The 14154-nt window shown below is 36.2% G+C and overlaps 1 protein-coding gene and 2 non-coding genes across 8 annotated transcripts in view; all 3 read left to right on the top strand.

Moving 5' to 3' along the window:
* The first annotated feature begins 3110 nt into the window (after positions 1-3110).
* LOC143468844 (far upstream element-binding protein 3-like) overlaps positions 3111-14154 on the top strand; it is a 19284-nt gene continuing 8240 nt past the window's right edge. For 3 of the 6 annotated variants that reach the window (XM_076966280.1, XM_076966279.1, XM_076966278.1), the window contains exons 1-15: positions 3112-3282; positions 8824-8893; positions 10492-10542; positions 10651-10717; positions 10817-10866; positions 11135-11185; positions 11643-11772; positions 11982-12177; positions 12421-12525; positions 12652-12720; positions 12961-13093; positions 13207-13332; positions 13529-13696; positions 13771-13878; positions 13962-14104. In XM_076966280.1, coding sequence (XP_076822395.1) covers positions 3217-3282; positions 8824-8893; positions 10492-10542; positions 10651-10717; positions 10817-10866; positions 11135-11185; positions 11643-11772; positions 11982-12177; positions 12421-12525; positions 12652-12720; positions 12961-13093; positions 13207-13332; positions 13529-13696; positions 13771-13878; positions 13962-14104 — 1533 coding nt within the window. In that variant the 5' untranslated portion in view covers positions 3112-3216. Of the gene's footprint in view, positions 3283-8823; positions 8894-10491; positions 10543-10650; positions 10718-10816; positions 10867-11134; positions 11186-11642; positions 11773-11981; positions 12178-12420; positions 12526-12651; positions 12721-12960; positions 13094-13206; positions 13333-13528; positions 13697-13770; positions 13879-13961; positions 14105-14154 lie in introns of all 6 variants that reach the window. The other 3 variants (XM_076966281.1, XM_076966283.1, XM_076966282.1) reach the window with 3 other exon arrangements.
* On the top strand, positions 11840-11912 carry LOC143469912 (small nucleolar RNA SNORD83). Its single transcript, XR_013119243.1, has one exon. It is a non-coding gene; the product is annotated as a small nucleolar RNA SNORD83 (small nucleolar RNA).
* Positions 12224-12296, top strand: LOC143469903 (small nucleolar RNA SNORD83). The gene has a single exon (XR_013119234.1). It is a non-coding gene; the product is annotated as a small nucleolar RNA SNORD83 (small nucleolar RNA).

The raw sequence follows: 14154 nt of genomic DNA, 5'->3' as shown, positions 1-14154 counted from the left end.
TAACCGTCGCAGTAATTGCTTTAATTACATTGCGATGCCCGTAATTGGTAGCAAATTTTAGTACTTACATTACTTACTTACTATTATTTACCCTCGGGTAAATAGTGTTTAAAACCGCTTTTACAAGCGTTCTTGCAATAAACGCTATAAGGTATTTAAAAAAGGACTGCATCTCTATCTCAAGACACACCTACTCTTAACAATTAGCTCAGGATGTAGTAATCGCATTGACCACCTTTACATGTCGGGCTATTAGCTTTTGACGGTCGAACCAATAAAACAATTGAAAAACTAATATATGTTTATCTGACCACATGCAAGTCATTCCTTAGGACAGCCTCTAATCAGCAATAGTTACGCATTGAGATAAGAATCTTTAGTGAAACCTGACCTGAATAGCCGTGAAACATCATTAAACTTCACAGTTCAACTCGCTCGGCTACAGGAATGACAGCCAGCCGCAAAGCCGACCTGCATGTAGCATTGACGATTAACGTTGCAATATTGCAAGTAATGCAGTACACATTCCGAAGTGTTACAAAATTTAACTTATTTGCAGTTAATCATATAATTTCATTGAAACAAGCGCTATCGATTTGTTGTAAATTTGCTCCAATTTTGGCAGAAAACTTTTATGTTAAGTTAAAGAATTTTGGATCAAGGGCGACGGCACGGAAAGCCTTGGAAGACAGTTGTTCCCCAATTTTGTTTAATGACTTCCAATATGCAGCTTAATTCGTTTGCGATTCATCGGGTCAGTTTTTGGACTTGAAAATAGGTTACGTAAAGACAATATCCTTGCCTACTTTCAATCAACGTTATGTGAGTAAAGTGCAGCAAAAGATAATAATTATAACATGAAATATCAGGGTTCTAACGTGGTAATTATTAACGTAACAAAGACATCTAGCAACAAGTGGCTATCTAGGCTAGTTATTGTCATGTGCATGTAGCTTGAATCTGTTGGCCCCGTAACATATAGAACGGTATGATAATCTTTATCCTTGGAGTGAGGAAAGTCTTAGCACGATCACCACTTAAATCCGTCGACGATTCCTCCTCGCTCGAGCGCCGATTACGAGCAAGCCTTTGTGCAAATTCCAATTGACACACATTTTTTGTTTTTGTTTTTTTTTCTTTATGTAGTATAGGCCGAATTTAAAAAACGGTCCACCAGTTCCACTGAATAAGAGCAATATCGTTAATGCCTTGCCCAAGTGCATTAGGTTAGGGCCTAACCGTTAGGCCTACAACGGTATAGGCTGTAGCGCCACTGGGTATCGAATACGGAACACGAACCGCATTAATTTCGAGATCAGCGCTTGATCGGCTTGTTACAACATTGGTAAAAGCTTTGATTTACATTTTTTCAATAACTTATTATTATTCAGTAACTTCCAATTTGCTATATTTGCGTTTAATTGTTTCCATTTTTTGTTTCTTTTTGTTTGGAAAGCTTCATTGTATTAAATTCCGAATTGGAACTTTACAACGCATTCAACTTTTTCTTTTGATGTTGATTATTTTTCGGTTTTGCATTTTCTTGTGTAAAATTATTTATCTAACGTACTGGTTTTCTTTTTAGGATATATCCGTATGAATAATTTTTGTTTTGCCCCATTACAACTTGTTTATTTCATTGCTTGGAATTATCTATCCCGTTTGACAAATTTCTGTATAAATTGAAGCAGTATGATCATTTTTGGTTTGGATTTGAATAAATCCAAAATATTTTATTTATTTGTAACTTTGAAATTTCCGTTTTTGTAATTGTTTATTGAAATTTTACGCTTCCACTTTAAATAAACATTGTGTTATGTGAAATTATTTTTCATTGTTTACTCTCTGTATTCTACTCTATAGCCGTAGCCAGATAAAACTGTTACGGAGGCAAATTTGCCAAATACATCCCCGGTTAAGTGCTGTAGTTTAGCACTAACAATGTTTTGTACTAGAATTGTAAAAAATTGACGGACATAAATGCCTCGTTTGCCTCTATGTAGCAACGGCCTAGGCCAGAGCTACTCAACTGGCGGACCGCGGTCCGAATGCGGACCTTTTCAGTGTTGAATCCGGACCTTATCTGCCTCAGTATTTACGCAAATGAAATCGTTCATCATTAGTTTTGTTATTCTTGCTTATTCAGTTAATCAGCGAGTGTGTAAGTGGTAGCGCAAACTAGTCTTCTAGCGGTTTTTGTTAACAGGTCGTTTGTCAATCGGGGCAGCCGGCGTTTTGCGCCATCTTTTGTTGATAAGACAATGTTTACACAAGTTTAATACAAAACCACTAAGCTGACTAAGGGGATGTAGCCTTCGACAGCGCTGTTTCTTGGTAAAGCCCATCATCAGCAAGGTGCTAATTGCAACCCATAAAGAACTTTATGAAGTCACAATTATATTTGTGACTTCATAAAGGACACCAGTTTTTTAACAAAACCAACTCCATTATCGTTGATTTGCAAAAACAAAAAAAACAGCAGACAATAGCACAATTTCAAACAAATCAAACAAGCCTTGTTGATATCAAAGTGCAACAGCTACGAGTCAACGTTTTCAAACATGAACTTCATAAAGAATAAATTTCCCGTTTGTATGACCAACGAAAACCTTCGCCACTGCCTTTAACTCGCTCTCACTACTTTAGAACCAAGATTTAAAGAACTATCAAGAAAAAGAAATACTAATTATCCCTCTAACGGTAAAGCTGTAACAGCACAATAATTAAACTTCGCTTATTGGTTTTGCTAATACCGCTCTACTGGATTTTGTATATACCGTATTTCATGTGTTGTGTCAAAAAAATCCAGAGAATTAAATAATTTAAAATCCAGAAATTTTAAAATTAAATTAATACCCATCCAGAGAATTATATTTTATATACAGTATTTTAATACATTTGTATGACTGTAAATTACTTCGTGAGAGTTATAACGGACCTAAGCAAATTTTGAACTTTTGTAACTGGACCTTTGCTAAAAATAGTTAAGTAGCCCTGGCCTAAGCCCAAGACCTAGAAGTCCAAGATTCATCAATAACAGCGGTAGTTATTTTTACCCACAATGCTTTGTTTCTCACGTGGTTTGCCGTCGCCATTTTATTCCCTTTCTTTCTTTTGGGAAGAGTTACACGAGGCGTTGGTTTCGTTTTTTTGCTAGACCACTGCAGTCCGCTGAAGAAACAATAAGTTGAAGACCAAACTTGACTCGTTTAGTAAATGGCAGCTAATGCAGCAGGAGACGCATCAACTGGATCTAGTGCTGTAACTGCAACAATTCAACAGGTAAGTTTGATTTATTGTAAGGCGTAGACCTAAACCTATGTATGGGCTATAATTATACGCCAGCGTCTATTCCATTTCCACATGCTGCCTGTAACCGAATTTGGTAAAAAAACACTTGCGTAACCTGCAAGTGGTATTTTCTTAATGAAACTGTTAAGGGGTCTAATATTCATGTGCACAACCAGATGATGTCACGAATATGGTTAATGGCAATTACGCTAGTCTGTAAATTAAAATGTATACTAATTTTCACCTTAAAACGACATAGGCTACTAATTTTCTCAAAGTGTAAATTAAACTTAAATTAATTCCCTTCGACAGTCTGACCCAAACTTTGACGTTGCGTGACTGAATTACTAAGCTTAAATGCAAAGCTGCAAATTGAAGTAGGGGTCCGAGTATTCAGTCTATGAAAACACCCAGTGTCCAAATTTTATCAAAAAATCGCCCGCACGAGTAGAAGACAGGTTCCATTTGAGGAAAAACTGACTACACTGCAAAAAAGTTACTTAAAAATTTTTTGGCTGAATGATGTAGTTTGAAATTAACAAAACCACAAATTAACAAAATTTATGATAAAAATTTTTATTGTAAACTAACTGGCAAAACTATAAACATTACACCCTACTAGGGTCTATCGGCGGTATTGCGGCCACATTTTTTCTTTGCGATTTAAATCTCATGTTAAATACGTTTGCCTGGGGCTAGCGAAAAAATTTTTTCACCATATTGTGCAGAATTTAATCTACTTTTTTACTATAATTTTATATTATTTTCTGTTGATGCAAAAACGGAGCAAAACGATTTCTTCCAAGACTACTTTTTCCGGGTAATTGCGGACACTCCTTGCAAATGCGGCCACCAATCTCCATAAATGCGTCCGCATTTCCCTGCTTTTGCGGACGTATTTTTATGAAGAATTTAGCCTTTTACAGTATTGCCGTTTGTTGTGTGCAAGACTGAAGAAGAACATTGGAGTTACAAGCAATGCAAAATAAATTTTTTTTATTCATTGATTCATCGAATAACTGCATAATAAATATATGTATGTATAAATATTGTAAGAATAAGGGAGAAGAATATTCAGGTAACTTGGTTGGTGTAAAACGATGCGCAACCACTACGATTCGTTTTTACTTTTGCGTTTGTATAATGGACCGGTCAAGTTTTAAACGTTTTTAGTATACCTCACATATCCTATAAGCGTAACTTAACCGTAACGATTATCGTACGTTTACAGTGTAATGCAAAATAAAAAGTGAGTCATTACGCTTAGCCTGCATCGAGTACAAGAAAAATTCCAAAGGAATAAGGCGGCAAGCTTATACTCGTGTAGCCTACATGTTAAAACTTTATGGTACAACATGTTTTCTGATAATGTATTTGTTTATTTCATGCGACAAGAAACAATTCAAGAAAATACCACTTGAGAGTCGATGCTAATGAAAAAAGAACCGAAAAATTTTATCAGCACCATTTTCACACAAACATATCACAATACCACTGCACGTTTTCAATTTCATTAACCTCGATATTGAGGTTGGTGCATTTGGTATGGTCCCAGAAATCACAAGCTACCCATGACGGTTCAACCGGACCTCTTTTCCACTTTAGCAAATAGCTGAAAGAGCTGCATTTAGCATTACTTGATCGTAAGAGTTCCTTGATTTCTTACTTGGTAACTCCATATTGCGCAAGTAGACCAAAGTAAGCAAATAATCACGTGCAAACAAAGCATTTGATAAACGAGAATGACCACGTTATGCTGTCCGCATTTAGGGGGTTGTTTTGTAATTGTGATGAAACACAGAAAAATAAAAAAAAACATTGAAAAAATACACATAGACACCTAAAATTTTGTACATACACAGAAGAAGGATACAGCTACTCGTGTGCGAAAAAAGAATGAAAAAAGAGCAACATTTGCGGGAGAAACAGCAGTTTAGTTTGCAGAGTGAAAAAAAATTTTTGGCTGTTTTTCATATCGTTCTGGTCTCTGTTTGAGGTAGTCACGTTCTAAGGGTAATAACAAACGTTTTACTTGGAGTAACTTCCTGAAATTTGCTGGAGTTGTTTGTTAGGAATATTAGATGAGGCTAATTTAAAAAAAATTATTTTTCGTTGTAAAATTTTTCGGTAATTTCAGAAAAAAATTTACCGGCCGCAAAAGCGCCGTGGCCGCAATAGGGCCGATTGACCCTATATAAGTTTTCAGACAATCAATTCAAACGAAAGATCCAAAGTTTTGCCGGTAATTATAATTGTGACTTAAAAATGAACAAAACTCGGGGGAATATTACAATATTTTCAAACTCACAGTAAATTGATAAAAAGTTCATTCTTAGAAATTTTTGAGCATTATTGTTCAAGATGGCCACTATGTGCAAAAAATGCAAGCAATCAAAAACAGAAATTTTTTTGTGTCAAGTACGTTGCAGTTGCAACAAAAGAGAGCAGCCAAGTAGTCGCTGTAGCAGATGCTTCACTAACTATCACAAATAGACAAGAGAATGATTCACCACAGCCAGTTGTAAGATCTTTCATGGATAGGGATGCTGGCAGAAAATAAAAACTGAGTGGACTGTTTAATATCGATGGGTAGAGTATGACGTGACTCGTGACGTTATAATCTGCCGTATATGTTTGTGGGCATTTAGATACAATTTTGTCACTATGGACATCTTAGTCCAGAATGACCAGTCCAAAGTGTGGATAAATAGGTTTAACACTTGGCGAAGAGGATTAGTTTCCATCATAAAAGCAATTTGCGCCAGGCATGCATGACTATGCAATTGCAAAGTGGCACAAATGTTGCATGTAGTTTAAACGCCACTCACAATTCGCAAGTGCAGCAAACAGACTGGCACTGAACACCATCATAGAGCTCCAGCTGGTAATGGTGAAGCAAGGTTTCGCGGACACACCGATGCAACTACCAACTTTAATCAACTTCTCTCTCTGTTGGCAAATACAAGTTAAAAAAAGAAACAAGTCATGCATGCTTATTCTAGCGTATCCACTAAGCCACGTACATGGCGAGTTGGTTGCAATACAAAAATAGTAGTAGTTGGTAGTTTTAAACTGTTATGTGATTAACTTGCCCTTTTTCTTCACATGGGAATAGTTTGGGAGTATGGAGTTCTATGTGATAAAGCAATTTATGTGTTTGGTGGTATGGGTGGCGAGTGAGTTGGATTCGAATCCATCTTCAACGCTCATGTAAATGGGCTCCTGACACCAACATTTCTTATAGCTCCAACTAGTTTCACTACCTTTGCGTCATTGCAAACGGAACCTAATGACGTAACGTGACATCACACCACACACCCAGATACTTCGCTAAGCTGGCGCCTATGGTTAAGTACAATGTTCCCTCTAATTTTTCACGAGTCTGAGCAAACACACTAACTCCCTGAGGGGTCCCTTGGACCACTGTGAGCAAAATCAAACGTTCCACGTGCGCACTGTGGCCATTATTATGCGTTTATTTTATTTTCAATTCAGGTTGGATTGTTTTCTTGTGCGCAGCACAGATTTTCTGTGCGCGGAGACCGTGTCAGCAGTGCGCATTTGCGCACGCGCGCAGCTTAGAGGGAACATTGGTTAAGTATAACCTTTTTATTTTGCTGCGAGTCCAAGGGCTAGCCAACCCTGAATGCTAATTTTCTGTTTAAAATGACATTTGTTTCTAAACTTAAAACTAATCTCCTCCAACCCAAACTCTCACGACTAAATTACGTAAAAAAAGAAGTCAAGCATTGACAAGATTCGAGCGCGAGACCTCCAGAATAAGAGACCCTTTGTTAACCACTATGCCACCGCACTGCTTTCTTCTCTTCAACTGAACGAGACTCATAAACCCACCAGTGAAAGTCTGTCTATCACCATATTGTGATTTTGCAACTTCGATAAACGGACATCGGTAAAATGGTCTCTTTGTATGAATAAACTAACTAATCTCAGATAACCATTATTTTATGTTGCATGCTTTCCTGACCACATATCTAGACGTCATATCAAACTAGCCCTGGGATTCAAACCACTAGGGAACATATTTTGAAAAATTTTTGTGTTTAAAAGAATTTATATACAACTCATCTGAGTGAAATTGTTACAATCAATCAATAAGAAAGAAAGTAGCTTGACATTTACCATTATTAAGTATAGGAGATAAAAAAATCTTGCCACTTGGACAGTATATATAGCTGAAAGGGTCTATTCTTCGGCAGTTTGTCCTACATAAATGTCAAACGAATCCTCTTTATGTTTATTGCTTTTTTGAGATGACATATCCATGGATGATTTAATGCGTTCAGTAAGTTCAAGCAGAAATCAAATTTAGTTCTGCGAGTTGACGAAGTGAAAAAACTTGTGTTGAGTGAGTTCGGGTTCCGTGCCTACAAGTTGCCGAAGTGAACTCTATTTGGTCAACCTAAAAAAATACTTTAGAATTGTGAAACCCGGGTTGGATGACCGCTGACAGAACTTTGATGATGGTAGTCAGCAGCAAAAATCTACTCCAAGAAAAACTTAACTGTCTTGTAAGATTGCATGTCTTAATAGACTTCTGCCGAAGCATTTCGACCAATATGGTGGAAAGTAAAATGTTATCGAACAGATAGCAATTTGAACAAACAACTGAGCTGTATGAATGTCAAATCGTACAACAATGATAACAAAATTGAAAACCAACAGCGCTAAAGAGCAGAAAAGGTGAACAACTTGGCAAAGTAAAGAAATTATAGGAAATGGACCATAACATGGCGACCGCTAACCATCGCAATCCATGTCTCTAAATCGCTTTTCACCTTTAGCTGTTGTTGTCGCCAAATGAAAAGAGAGTTTTAGACACACCATCGCATCGAGTGAAACCATTCACAATAATCGTCTGCGCGAACATATTATACGAGGATACTTACCTCTGTGTAATGATTTTTGTAATTTGAACATAGTACTTAGTCTTCAATTCAAAAGAAAGTGATAATAAGTTTAAAATTGGGCCTTGTGCTGAGCTCAGTGACCCTGTAATTACTGTAAAACTAAATAGAATTTTCAGAAAAGCATCATGACAAGTATGGAAATTTAACATTCCAGCATAATTACGAAACTACTTTAAAAAATAGGTAACCAGACATAAATTTTTCAATTTCAAGTTTTTCTTTACTTAAATTTTAATATTTTTGGAAAATTTTAACCAAGATGATGTTTCATACAGTTAAGACACCAGAATTGTTACTGTACATATATCGTTTTTTTGGGATACAATAGTTTACTCAAATTATTGCACAGAAAGTTGTTAACAATAAAATATTTTTAAAAACTTGCCTTGTGCTCAATCAAAAATTTTTAAAAATTTTTTTTGAATTTGATGTTTAAAAGAAGTTTTTGGCAATGCCTTAGTGAGTTAGCTTAAGTGGTGCGAATGGCCAACTTAATTACAAGGTGTAAAGTTCGTTTATTGTATTCGTCAGATTTATGTATTTTTACAGAAAGTATACAAACTTTGCTGCAATTGCTCTTGACAAATATTTCTATGTTTAGACACTTTCATCAAGTGAAGTTTCAGGGCCTATGGGAGACGCTCCACAAAAGAGACCTCTTGAAGATGGTGGTAAGTATATAACTTTATTGCTAGGCTGTTGGATGTAATGTTTTAACACTATTACTGCAAAGTGCCAACATCCGATAAATTGGCACAACTAAACTTTTATCAGCATTTTACACCGTTTTGTTTTGAACATAACACCACAATAGCTACACAAAACTTAAGTTTCTGCAAGTGTTTTGTTTTCTTGATATTTGCCATACTTGTTTGTATTCTCAGGCCAACCTAATTATGATTCAAAGCTATTATAAGTTTATAACACATACTCTGCACTCTTAGCTTAACTTAGCTTTTGCAATGCAACTCAATATCAATAAATTACAGTAAAAGTCAAACTTTGGCATTCAGCCTTAAAGAATTTGGAAATTGTACACAAGGTGGTAATTAACTAATTACCCCTATACAATACCAAAATTTAAAAAAGTATTGGAGGGATATTTTTTTAACTCTATAATTTCATGTGATATGCATTGTAGCATGTTTGATCTTGCTTCGATATTCATTTAGAGATGAATGCTGGGGTTAAGATATAAATGGGATTTCCGCGTTTTGAAATGTTAGGATGCAACTGCAACAAGCCAAACATTTATAGAAAAATTTATTTCAAAACTGATATTAGCAAAGCAGACAGTAACTAACAATGCCAATTATAACGCCCTAATTAGTCGTTTGAAGCATTGTAGGACCAAACAATGGAAACACATTCCTGGCCTGACCAATAAGGCAATAACTTAATACCAGAGATGACACAAGCGCGCTCCTTTGTTTTAGTAGCGTTATTGACGCTTTTTCAAATTGCGAGCCTATTTTAGGTCTATCTGCTCTTTGCTCTTTTTTGCGCAAAGAGTGCTAAGAAAGCACAAAATAGAAAAAAATTTCATAAAACAAATTAAAATTGATACTTGACAGCTTTGGTATTAAGTTTATGCTGTGAATAAAGGAAGACTGCTTTGAGACTAACTTAAGGCAAGTAACCACATGACGTGATGATGGTAATAATAGGACATATATATATCTTTAAATTACTAAAAAAGGGCTCTCTTAAGTGGAAGAGATGTTTTTAAAAAAGAGCAGTTGCCTAGCTATGGTTTAACTATTAACGAGTACTCCATCCCCAATATGTTTTCAGAAGTAGGCTCCTATGCAAGGTTTGAACAAATGTACTTCGATCTTAATATTGACTGCTTGTGACTAATCACATTAAAATACTGCATACTGAAGAGGTATAGTGCTAGTTGTTCAGAATTTAAACCATGTGACGATAATAATGAAGCCTTTTATGCAGAGAGAGCAGTTACTGTCTCCAAGAATTGGCTAGCTATATTTTCAATGTGCTGTGTAGTCATGCAGTGAACCACGTGTGTGTGGGTTTGGTAAATGGTGGTGTGTGCAGCCTGCCTCATACAGGATGTAAACCACACATTGACAGGAAACTGCTTGCTTCTGCGTGTGATAGATGAATTTGTTAACTATGTGCCATAAAGTAGGGGTGATGAGTTTACATGATTTTGAATAGTCCTTGTTACTGGAATATACAGCTTTAGCAGAAACATGCATGCTAGTGAATATTGTTTGCAAACTAATTAGTTTTTTTTGCTATTTAGAAGAGCCTGGCCCAAAGAAATTAGCTGCTCTTTCTGATTCTAGTGCAAATTGTAAGTGACAAGTTTGTTGTAAAGTTTGCTATGAACGTGTATTTAGTTTTGCTCCATGTAATGTTAGTTTAAAAGATTTTCAAAATACAATTTTTTTTGCTTCCGTAGTTTCCACTTCTGCAACCATTGGTACTCCTCTGACTGTAGATACCTCACTTGACATGCAAGGGCAATCGTAAGTTACCACAAATTTTTGGTTCTAAATTGTGCATGAAAGGAAGTTTAATGTATATAAGTTGTAGTTAATCGAAAATGCTGTTTTTCATTATTTTAGAGGCGTGATGTCTGAGTCGATGAGATTACCTGATGACCTTGTTGGTTTAAGTAAGTACTTCGAATAAATATGTTTCAAACGCCTCTTACCAATTTTTAGAGATGTACCTATACCCGATGTTCATCGTAAGAAAACCGATCTGTCAGTCGCTGTTTTGTGTAACCGTTAACTTTGCTTTGGCTTTGGAACTGCTTTTACATCTTTTATTGGCACTCTTAATGAAAAACGTTTACTCTTGCCTAAGTAAAATTTCTTAAAATTTAAATGAAAAACGTTTACCCATCACTTGCAATTTTTGAAGAAAAATGTCTTCCACAGAACAAGAAAAGAACAAAATTAATAAAAATGACAAAGAAAGCACAACTGTTGGTAATTGTTAGTATACTAAGATTTAGGGTACATTTGAGATGCCAATAATAATCAACTGTATAGTTATGGGTAAATCGTACATCGGTTAATTTTATCAATTGATCAACAAAGTTTGTGTTTCGTTAATCAATATGTTTTGCTGCATTATAAGTAGCAACATTGAATAAGCACAATAAACTGAGTTATGTGAACTACAGTAGGCCATGACAGACATCTACAGTAGGCTACGAAAAACAACCTAACAATACACTATGTATACGTATAAGTATGCACTTATGACTGCAAAAGTTACAGTTTTGCTCAGTCGCATACTACATGGTGCAGCATGCAAGAAAAATACCACATCGCATTAAATGTTGCTTTTGTGTAAGGTCATATACATCGGCCGATACATCGACGACGGTAAAAACCAGCATCGATACAACTCACTTTTATTTATGATACACCTATTTTATAGTTATTGGGCGTGGCGGGGAAAACATCATGAGGATGCAACGGGAAACTGGTTGTCGCATTCAAATCACTCAGAGCATACCTGGTACGAAAGAGAGACCCTGCACTCTTTCTGGAACACCTGAGCAAATAGAGTGAGTTATAAATTATGATATGTTGAACTTTTGAAAATTCAAAATACTGATGCATCGTTAGCTATTTGCCACATGATGTTTTTGATTACATTAATTTATTTAATGATGACTCTTATCTATCACCCATATTTCTGATGGCATTTCTGAACTACTGTATATAATCCTTTATATCCTTAAATAGTTTTTTTCAGTAAGTCTTAATTTCGTAGAGTTTGTCGCAACATGTTGAATGAAATCATTTCCCGTTCACAAGCGGGCACTTTGGGCAGCAATTTCAACCTGAACTCCAATAATCCCATCACTGGAGATAGCATGGCTACTTCTATGGAAAAATCTGTTGAAATTTCCATTCCATCAGACAAGTGTGGACTTATCATTGGGAAGAAGGGAGAGACTATCAAAGCAGTAAGAAATGCCTGATCAGCAATTGTTTAAGACAATTAAGGAAATTACCACATGATGTTGTTAGTATTCGTAGTGTCACACTGTGACGACAGTTATCTATCACCCATTACCTGATGGTAATTTCCTTTTATATATATGAATTAATTCTGTGACCATCATACCATGGTTATCATTAATTAATTTTTTTAGTAAATTGAGATTTAGTTCATGCGTACATTGCAATAAGTATATTTTCTGATGTAGCTTCAGGAAAATCTTGGAGTCAAAATGCTTTTGGTTCAGCATACCACTGAGAATACAGGTGCTGCAAAACCTCTTCGTATTAGTGGAACTCAAGCAAATATAGATGTAAGCATTTAGCATACGTTGCGAGATAGCAAAAATCAGTATTTATTTTTGGATTTTCAACCATTGCATTCAAAGGAATAAGTTTGGGAGCTTTGTGTGTCAGTGATTTTTTATATTTTTTTGCAGAATGCTGTAAACGCAATTCATCAAATGATGGCACAGCGTGATTTGCAAATTGCCCAACAAAAGATGGATGTAAGTTTTTCATTAGTTTTTTTACTACTGTGGTAAATTGCTCACAAATGAGCCAAATTTCTCATAAATTAGCTACCTTGCAATGATGTTTTCCTGTGGTTAAGATGGTGTTTTTCAGCCAATGAAGACAACATAAATCTGTTTATCTGAGCTTGGTTGTAGCTATCCAGCTGTTAATGTATCATGTAAAACTTCACAGTTCCAAACAAATTACTGACCAGAACTTCTTGTTAATTTCAGCCATCCATTGGTGGGCAGGAAGAAAACACGATACCAGTACCAAAAGCTGCAGTTGGTGTTGTTATAGGGAAACACGGTGATATGATAAATCAGATCCAAAATGTTACAGGCACTAGAATCCAATTCAAACCAGGTAGAAAATACATCCGATCAACACTTCAATTTCGCAACGTGATTTCTTGCTCTGACTTTTACATTTGACTTTTTCTTCTGCCGCACCTTACCTGTGATGTTGTTGGTTCACAGAGGAACCAAATCTTCCCGATAGAATTTGTACAGTGATGGGCAGCAAGGAGGGATGCAATGCTGCTCTTGCACGCGTTCACGAAATCATACAGAATGTAGCAGAAAGAGATGGAATGAGTATGGGAGGTAAACGCAGCAGTGATAGTCTATATTACATCTAGTTTTTGTATCATTCATCAATGATGACACTGTAACACTGCCAGTTCTGCTTCTGATATTGAAGTGCTGTTAAACGTTACTGTATGCTGAGATCGTTTGGTTAAGCCCTACATTTGATTGATACAATTGAAAAGTCGTATGTGGAACACAGTCCCATTTACAGGTGGTAGTGGTAGTGGCAGAGGCGGCGGTGGAATGGGCCAGCAAGGAGGAATGGGTGGGTTTGGTCAGTGGGAAGGACCTAACAGGAACAACCGAGGTGGCATGGGTGCAGTTACTACAGAGTCTCATTTGGTCCCTGCTAATAAAACTGGCTTGGTCATTGGAAAAGGTTTGTAAAACTATTTTGTGTTTCAACTACTCATTTTTATGTTTATATTAAATTTTACTGTTAACGCCTTATAGGTGGTGACACAATTAAGCAGATTAATATGCAGTCTGGAGCGCATGCTGAAATAGTTAGAAATCCACCTCCAGGATCAGATCTAAATTATAAAACATTCATTATTAAAGGTGAGTGAAATGAAGATAATTTCTTGAAATGGAAATATTTTGTTCTTCATGAATTTTTCACTTGGTATGTTTTGTTATCAAAGGTACCCCTGAACAAATAAAACTTTGCCGACAGTTGATTCAGGAGAAGGTTGATACTCGTGTTGGAGGAGGAATGCCAAATGGTTCATTGGGCGGCCCACCTGGACAGGTACCGCCACCTGGAAACTACGGACCCCCTCCCCAGGTAAAATATAAAAAATTATCCCTCTGCATATACTTCATACAAGCGTCTAC

This window comes from Clavelina lepadiformis, chromosome 8 (genome assembly GCF_947623445.1).
Source record: "Clavelina lepadiformis chromosome 8, kaClaLepa1.1, whole genome shotgun sequence".
In the NCBI taxonomy this organism is placed as follows: domain Eukaryota; kingdom Metazoa; phylum Chordata; class Ascidiacea; order Aplousobranchia; family Clavelinidae; genus Clavelina; species Clavelina lepadiformis.
This window is presented reverse-complemented; position numbering and strand designations above follow the sequence as displayed.